Source organism: Mirounga angustirostris, unplaced genomic scaffold (genome assembly GCF_029215605.1).
Source record: "Mirounga angustirostris isolate CCGP_5_RB_7025 unplaced genomic scaffold, mMirAng1.0.hap1 SCAF_2, whole genome shotgun sequence".
Lineage (NCBI taxonomy): Eukaryota > Metazoa > Chordata > Mammalia > Carnivora > Phocidae > Mirounga > Mirounga angustirostris.
In genome coordinates this window covers 32,238,144-32,247,184 of record NW_026991710.1, presented here as the reverse complement: position 1 = coordinate 32,247,184, position 9,041 = coordinate 32,238,144, and the positions used below count along the sequence as shown (strand labels likewise).

Sequence of the window (9,041 nt, the reverse complement as noted above, 5' to 3'; positions counted from 1 at the left end):
CTTTAGAGCCGTATGTATCAATACCCCAAGGCAATTTTTTTCTGGGATGCATTTTGCTTTGAATTGGAAATATGCTTTTGATGTTTTTTTATTTAATAAGGCACAGGCCCAGGACTACATTCATTATTTAGACTAGAACTTATTTTGCACTTGATGTAAGGAAAAAAGCTGCTACACTTGTTCAGGGTAATTGCATAGAGTGAAATGAAACCAATTTATGTAAAGGATTATTGAAGGAATACAAAACTTCCATAGTAAGCCTGCTAAATCATTCATTCAGTAAGTGATTGACATTTGCCCAGATTGGGATCGTGGGCTTTGCTTGGTTTTAAAGGAAAGCAAAGAAGCAATTATTTAGAAGTGAACATGAAAACCAGCATTGAAAGAGAGCGATCCTGGAGGGTGGATATATTTTAAGTGATTATTCTCTCTTAAATAATGTAATTCACAGACTATTGGGCTCGGCCCCAGTAATCATCTCTCAGCCTGTTTCTACTTGGCAACCTTTGATATTCTATCATTAAAACATATGTAAATGCAACGTAAATAATGTCAACTACATTTTTAAAGGATAATTATCTCTTATTCTTCTACAGATTCCTATTTCATTTTATGATTAAAAATGTTGCTATAAACTAAATGGGTGCAGTTGGGCTTAAAGTCTATTTCTGGGAATCCAGCTCTTGAAACTACTCATTCCTGTTACATTTCCAGTTAATATCTATAAATCCATCCGACACTAAAAAATCTGATGTGAAGAAATTGTAAATCTAAGTCCTTTCCTCTACTCTAGACATAATACGTCCAAAATTTACAAAGAGGTAAATGCAACATTTTCATCAGTTAATTGTTCTCTAGACTTAATATCAGGAACATTTCAGGCAATCAAGGAGAGGAAAAAAGAGCATCTTTAATTGATTCCTCAGAGAATTCTTTTCCAGATTGTAAATCATTGTTCTTATGTTTTCTATTTGGTTGTTTCAGGAGCTACACAAATGAAATACAGGATGCAGATGAATAAAATGCTAACAAGATACAGGGCAATATTAAAATGGTCCCACTTTACCTGGATCGGATAACGACAGTCTACTCCATCAGAGGAATAAAAGCAAATGTCAAGGAAGGATTTTTACCCTTACAAAAGTACATGCTTCATTTGCCTTGGAGAGAGCCATGGGGCAAGATATCTTGTGATGAGGCTTGTAGGGATGCAGAAGGGGCTCTGAAATAGGAGCTGGATATGAACCCCCACCCGGAATGAACGAATGAACTTAGCGAGCTCATGAGAAGCACCCACTGTCAGTGCCTCTCTTGGTTTCAGAGGCTCCTCGACAGCCTCTCATGGATCAATATACCAGTCAGTCAACCCACACATCAGTATTTTCTGCCCTTTAGAATTAATGATGGGATTTACCATCAGTGAGTGTGATCTGTGAATTTATAGAATATCTTGCCTCAGATTGAAAGATGTAGTCGGGGGGTCTGCTGTGTTAAGATCCCTTTAATTTTCTATTTGAATGTCTCCAAGCTTTGTAATTATGCGATCATGTACTTATGGTCATAATGAGTCAAGTTTAAACTGGATTCTCTTCAGTACCCCTTTTTCATATATATTTTCACCCCATATATAAAGTTTGGGGTCAAAAAGTCCAGGGCGTGTTGAAAAATACAATAATACATTGAAGGGCAGAACATTAAAAAAAAAAAACAAAACCACTAGTTTACCTTGCTCTTCAAATTTTTTAAGGTTTAGAAAATTTATTAGTATTTTTAAGCATTTTAAGAATTATTCTAAACCATCTTCTGGAGTATTTGTCTAGGGGCACCTGGCTGGCTCAGTTGGTAGAGCGTACAACTCTTGATAGCAGGGTTGTGAGTTTGAGCCCCCCGTTGGGTGTAGAGATTACTTAGAATGACTACTGTCTTTACTGGGTTGAGATCATGTTCCTTTATTGTGAGCACGCACTAGAAGCTCGATGAAAGCTTCTTTTCAGAATGAGTTACTATAAAGAAATACTTACGTTTCTCTTTTACCATAATAGGTACTATCTATAAGTAGTGTTATCTTTGCCTATGATATTTATATAACAAAACCAAGTTCAGTATAAGAATTGACTTAAAGTAATACTATAAAGAATGGGAACTTAAAGGTGGGAAATTAAAGGATTAAAAAAAAGTCTCGGATCTGCCCATGAATTTCTAAATATAGCATGCTTGGCCAGGAAAATGGAAATGAATATTGGTGAATGAACTTCAAATGAAAGGCAATTATCAGTATAAAGCCATGTCAATTTAAATTAACATAAAGAAAACACAACTATTTGTAAAACCCCCATATACATTAAGAGACAGGATACTCTCTCTCAACTTGCATTCTCCAGACTGTTCGTGCAAAATTGCCTGTAGAGTCCTCCAAGGGGCGTCTGGGGCCAGATGCGTAGAAAACATCCCCGGAAATGGTATTAGCAAAGCAATGTGGCCTGCGCTCCTCTTTAACCAGACGGAGTCTGGCCAGGTTCCGGCTGAGCTTCTGAACAACCCGTCCGGATACGTGAAACCTGCAGCACAGGCAGCAGCAGCTGGAGGGCGTCCTGGATGTACGTGGTGCTGTTGCAGCCCTGGGAGGAGGGAGACACATGCTTGGAGGGCTGCCTTCAGGGTTCAGGCCTGACAATTCTTCCCATCTGATAACGGTCCCTCTCTTCAAACCTCACAGTATTTTATAATACGGTCCCTTTAATGTTGGTGCTTAAAGCAAATGTAAACACATTCCTTCGGGTGGAATGCATTCAGCTCTTCAACAGAGAGAAGACTTCTCTCCGCATGGGGCAAGTCATTTCCATAGACTTGGAGGGTACAGCGATATGTGTGCATGCATGACCCAACATGTCTGGTCGTACCCATCCTTCTCCCAGACCAACCCCACTGTCCTGAACTAACCCAAAAGCACAGTGTGCAGGGAGCTCTAGCGTGTGTTAACCTAGAGGTGAATAAACAAGTATGGGATCTATAAAGGGAAGTGGAGATATTATTGTGCAATTATTCACAGCCAATCCTTGAGGGCTATCCTCCTCCTGTGCATGTTGGTACCTTCTCCTTGGTTTGGGTATTCGATGTTGCCATTCGTGTTCTGTGGTACCCTAACATACAGCAGTGCACAAAGGGGCCATTTAATGTTTCCGGTCACCAAGTCATAAGAAAACTCCCACTGGGGAAATGAATCAACATTTGACCACATATTCTTCACGATCAACATAGTAAGTGAATCTGTGGATGCCTTCTGCGTGGCCGGGAGAGACACTTTCTTGTTCCACAGTCTGCCTCTGACTGCCTGGCTTTCCTCTTAGCTGGGTCCTCCAGAGCTTGCCTCCTTGTCCCTGATGGTTGACCTCACCCCCCTGCGTGGCGGTGTCCTAAATGGTGACACCTGATGCCACCGCTTTGTTACTTTTGTACCTTGGTTGTTTTCCTTAACAGTAAGGCACAATTCGCACAGACATCACTGTAAGTATGTAAGTAGCCTTCCCTGACTTGCATTTGGTAATTTCTAAACTCGGCAATTGACAGCTACTTCAGTGTATGTCAAAAACTGCTGGATATGCATTGCCCGTGTTCAGACTTCACCTGTGAACACCTGTGGTTGCAGCTGGGCGCCCTGGGGCTATAGATGTGCCAATTCCTTATAGTGAGGCCCCTCCTGGAAGGTCTTCCTCCACTAGTCACAGGCGGAACACAGCAAGAATGAGGCCTCCCAGGCCTATTTTCTTCTCTCTTAGGTTACTACCTCTGGCAAGACCACAGCGGTCTGGGGACAGCTTCATAGCAGTGTTACCGAGTCCCGGCGAGCCGGCAGGTCATGGACTGAGTGGTCTCTGAGGACAGAGCCTCTGGTCACTGAACAGGCAGAGGCTAAACAGTCAACTGGTCGACACTGCTAGTCTGAAGCTTAGACCCAGCTAAACCAAAGGTTCTCTTGAATGGAGAGAAGTGCCCATTTTTACAAAAATCACCACTGAGCAAGAAGCCCTCATTGCAGCCGCTAATCACAGTGTTAAATCTGGTGTCAAACTTGGCAGCAGAAATGTGCTTCTGCCGGAGGAAACAGCAACAGAAATAACGTGCAAGCTTAGCATTTCTCTTTATAATCAGGAATTCTTGAAAATTAGGGATTGTTGTTTCACCCAAGGGTTTAACAGCTGGTTGGGTTATACACATGTACTCAAAAAAGACTGTTGATGGTAAGATTTAGAATTGCTATAACACTCGCTGCCTGGGAAAAAGACAAAAAAAAAAAAAGTAGCTCTAACATTTGCTTTGATTCAGAAGCACTTTCTCTCTGGGGGCCACTTACCTCTAACAAGACACTATTGATCATGGGGTTAAGGACCTCAGCCTTCTTGTCGCTCTGTGGAATCAAAAGGATGAAATTGACAGATTAGGTGCTCATACTGCAAGGCTTGCCACGTCAAATGTCATATGCTGGCTTTGTTGAGGGATTTCTTAAAGAGGAAGGAGAGGAGAAATGGAATGCTTATTATAGACCAGGCTTCACATTTGGTGCTTCTTCTATATAATCTCATTTAATTTTGACCGAAATCCTAGTAGGTAGGGAAGTACCATGATATGATAACCTTAATTTAGAGATGAGAAACTAGAATCAGGAAGGTTGAGCAACTTGTTTAAGGTCACATAGCTAGAAATTTAAACACAGATGTTTTTAAGTATTGAAAGCTTGTAGCATGTCTGGGATTACGGAGGGGTGAGTGAGGCTGAGTCGTACAAATACAGGATTGGGTCCGGTCTCTACTGAAAATGTTGATATTTTGTTCATCATGATCTTTTCGCATTCATTTTCATTTTTAAAATTTTACATTAAAATATCTATCTAGCTGACTGATGTTGTTCCTTTGTTTTTTTTGGGGGGGTGGCTGGGGGCAGGGTAAGCTCTTAAATTTTGCGGTTGAGTTAAGTACTTTACTGGCTCACCCTAGTCCCAGCCCCAGTCAGTAGCCTTATTTTCTTTCTTGTTTTAAATGCAAACATGGGTACTTGGTCCTAGGGTATGTCTTCCAGATCAGTAGCAAAAATAACACATTTTTTAAAAAGATCTTTGTCTTAATTCTTTTTTTTAATAAATAGATTATTTATTTTAGAGAGAGGGGGAAAGGGAGAGAGCGCACTCTCTCTTTCATGCCGGCAGCAGGGAGGGGCAGAGGGAGAAGACAGAAAATCTCCAAGCCGACTTCCTGCTGAGCGCAGAGCCCAACATGGGGCTCCATCCCAGGACCCTGAGATCATGACCTGAGCTGAAATCAAGAGTCTGACGCTTAAATGAATGGGCCACCCAGGCACCCCCAAATTAAATTTAATATCACTTCCAGACAGATCTGAAGATTCCAGTTTGCAAAACATGAATATATGTAAAGCACAGAGATACAGAGCCTGAATTAAGTAGGTGTTCAAAAAGTGAGAGCTAGTGTTAGTATCATTATTATTATTTCCACTATAAGTCTATCAATCAACAGTCTTCTCTAAGTGTTCACTTTACTCTTAGACAATAAATAGTTAAAGGGCCTGGAAAGAGAGAGGGCAAGTTTAATAGGCTGGTGTTCCTTATTGTCCCCAGATGACTTTATGGTAAACAAAAGTATATAGATGGAATCATATCTTTCCAGAGCAACGCATTTTCACTGACACTACTCTACTGAGGGCAAAGTAATGTCTTACTGGGGAAACCACAATGGAGTTTGGGGAAAAACTCTTTGAAAACCCAGTCATTTTAGTAACTAACCAGAAAATCCATTATGGTATTTGCCTTCATGTTTATTTGATTATCAATAAACCTCTAAAATACAATCAAAATGAGGGCAATAAAATGACATTGGTTTTCAGAATCAATGAGATATGCATGCAACTTAAATGGAGTCTGGAGAGTGATATGCATTCATTAACTTCAAGTTATGAATAATGGCTATTTCAGAGAACAGAAACTCAATGTAAATGATTCATCTTAGCACAAGATCAGGGGGATTGTTGTGATGGGACGGCATTTCAGTAAACTCTGTTTAGCTTTAGCTTTTTCCTTCTCCAAAGTGGTAACCCGTGTCTTCTGGGTTTTGTGCACACAAACATTGGTACGCATGTACGATATACCTAGGTGTGCATACAGGTGTAAGTGCAGGTGCACACCCAGTTGCTAGAGCCTTGCTACTCAGAATGTACACTGTGGATCAGCAACACTGTTACTGAGAACTTATTAGATGTGCAGAATCTCAGTCCTCATCCCCGGCCTACGGGCTCAGAACCTGCATTTTAACAAGTTCTTCAGGTGATGTGCCTTCACCTTCAGGTGTGAGAAGCACTGTGCTGGAAGACAACAGGTCAAAAAAAATGGGAAGGAATACCGTGAATATTACCCACGAATGTAAATAAATGGATGTCCAACATAAACCATAGATAACATATAACACACACACCTAAAGACATGTACATCCTCATCCCTAGATAGCCACAGACAAACAAACAGTTGGCCATCTGTCTGGCGGGCAGCCACCTGGAGGTGAGAGATCAATTGAGAGGCCTGGAGGCATTGGTCACCCCTTCGGGCCTCAATTTCCCACCTAGTGAACCGGGGAAAGAGTGAGAAGAGGGTACAGAGAGCCTTGGGAAGCTGGGTGGCTGAGGCCATCTCATCCTGATTAAGACCTCGCACATCTCTGTAAGCCTGGCAGTTACACCACAGTCCACAGGTGTCGGTTACTCAGACAACACTGAGCACACAAACGCGTTTTATCAAGCCTATCGTATCAATGAACTTCTCTCTCTCCCTTCACTCTTCCTACATACAGTGAAGCTCTTACTGTGGAAGCCCCCAAATTATACAAGTGTGAAAGCTCATGCTTTGCAAAATAGGAGAAGCAAACCAGATGCCTTGACAACAGAATGAATAGGTGGTAGGTAGTTCAGCCCTAATTAGTCGAGTCACTTCTCTGCTGACTGGTCTATAATCATTTCCACTTCTTTTGAGAACTGCCCTTGGCCTTGGTGGGGAGGGGGGTGGGGAAAGTGCGCCCCAACAGCCGGGCAGGTCTGCATGATATGATCCTGCCCCAGTCGCTACAGGTGATACCAGGTGGACATGTGACCTGCACTGATGAGCCTTGCAGGCTTCTCACTCATGAACCCCGAATCCGAATGGAAAGACATGGGGTTGGGAAGTGCTACAACTCGGTCACATGAATGGCAACACTTTGGAGAGAGAGGGTATTCGTATCCTGGTGCTGGGTCCCCACAGCTGCTCACATTGCTCTACCTCCTTTAATAAAGTCCCTTCTCTGGGTCGATTATGTAGAGCTTGTTTCTGGTCCTTCCTGTTAAAGGCTGAATTGAGTCCTCGCAGAAAAGATATAGTGCAGTCCTAACCTCCAGGACATGGGAATGTGCCCTTACTGGGAGGCAGGGTCATCGCAGATGTCCTGAGTCAAGATGACGTCACACCGGTCATACCCGAATTCCATACAGATGGTGTCCTTATCAGAGAGAGAAATCTGGACACGGGCACAGAGGGAGGATGATGTGAAGACAGAGAAAGAGCTTGCAGTTAGGCAAAGCACGCCTGGAGCCACGGCAGTTGGCAGAGGCTCCTTGAGAGGGTGCCTGCGACACCCTGCCTTCAGCCTGCCCGCCTCCAGAACCCGGACGTGACACAGCTCGCAGTACCCGAGAAACAGGCCCCGACGGACACAGGAAATCGAACGTGCTCTTCCTCACGGCAAGATCTGCCCTTGAGTTCAGGGCCTTAAGAGAAACAGTAGAAAGGTTAAAAAGGAATAGTTTCCACTTGTCTTCCTGATGCCACTAAGGTGGGGTTATATAATGTAACTGGCCTCTGAAGAAAATAACCAGAAGCCGCACCTCCGAACAGACGCCGAACCTTTCAGAGTTGTTCCCTTGAGAACAGAAACACTTATGCGAATCGGTACAATTTTTTTTCTTTTGGTTACAGTTGAAGTGTAATCATAAAGTAAAGAAACCTCTCACCTTGGGTGGTGTATATACGACAGGTTCTGAGGGCAACAGTGAATGCAAGCATTCAAAATTATTTTAATAGAGATTCTTGAATTATAAGTCACAGATATTAATTAATGAAAGGAACTTCCATTTGACTTCTATTTATTTATTTGAGAGAGAGAGAAAGAGCAAGAGCTGGGCGGCGGGGAGGGGCAGAGGGAGACAGAGAAGCAGACTTTCCGCTAAGCAGGGAGCCTGACTCGAGACTCGATCCCAGGACCCCGGGATCATGACCTGAGCCCAAGGTAGATGCTCAACCAACTGAGCCACCCAGGCGTCTTTGACTTCTTTTTAAACAAATAAAGAAAATGAGGCCCAGAGATGTTTCAAAACCCACCTATTACGTTGTAAGTCGGAGATGGCAGGGTCAGGACTAGAACCCAGTCGGGTGAGAGCCCGAGGCTGCCTGTCCTGACAAGGTGCTCCTGGTCTGGTTTCAGCAGACATCATGGCGCAGCTTCCGTTTACCGAGCTACCAGAAAAGGCACTGCAACCTGCACTTCTCCTCACACTTCCTCACAGATCCATCTTCCATAAAGGGTGGAAAAGAGAATCGATATTAGGAACTTACCCCAACAGTGGTTAAAGAAGTCGTAAACTTCTTTGATAAGGAGGCCACTTCTTTACACATCGCAGTAGTTAATCTGAAAGAAAAAAAAAAAAGTGGTTTGAGGATTTTCCATCAGATAAAATAATTTAACCATCAAGACAATGACTGGTATTGATACCGTATTCCATTTAAAAGAACACACACAAGTTTGAAGATGCTCTGTAGAAATGGGGTTCCTCAACAATCTTCCATGATTCACAATCACCGTTGAATCGAATCCTGGTTTTCTCTGCAGGCGTAGTTAATGAATAATCACCTGATTCACCCTACTTCTTTTTAGAATCAAAAGCATATGCAGGAAAATTTGAGGCTTGAGCTCCATATGTTTAGAGGTGTAAGCCTCTTGCCAAGTGGTTTTTCT

At 42.7% G+C, this 9,041-nt stretch overlaps 1 protein-coding gene across 8 annotated transcripts in view; it reads right to left on the bottom strand.

Annotated features, from left to right (window-relative positions):
• Positions 1–890: 890 nt before the first annotated feature.
• FAM114A1 (family with sequence similarity 114 member A1) overlaps positions 891–9,041 on the bottom strand; it is a 67,959-nt gene continuing 59,808 nt past the window's right edge. For 4 of the 8 annotated variants that reach the window (XM_064584370.1, XM_064584373.1, XM_064584371.1 and 1 more), the window contains exons 12-13: positions 8,642–8,714; positions 7,450–7,797 (exon numbers count right to left, since the gene is read on the bottom strand). In XM_064584370.1, the coding sequence (XP_064440440.1) occupies positions 7,534–7,797; positions 8,642–8,714 (337 nt within the window). In that variant the 3' untranslated portion in view covers positions 7,450–7,533. Of the gene's footprint in view, positions 2,619–4,351; positions 4,406–7,449; positions 7,798–8,641; positions 8,715–9,041 lie in introns of those variants that run through there. The other 4 variants (XM_045881313.3, XM_045881315.3, XM_045881316.3 and 1 more) reach the window with 2 other exon arrangements.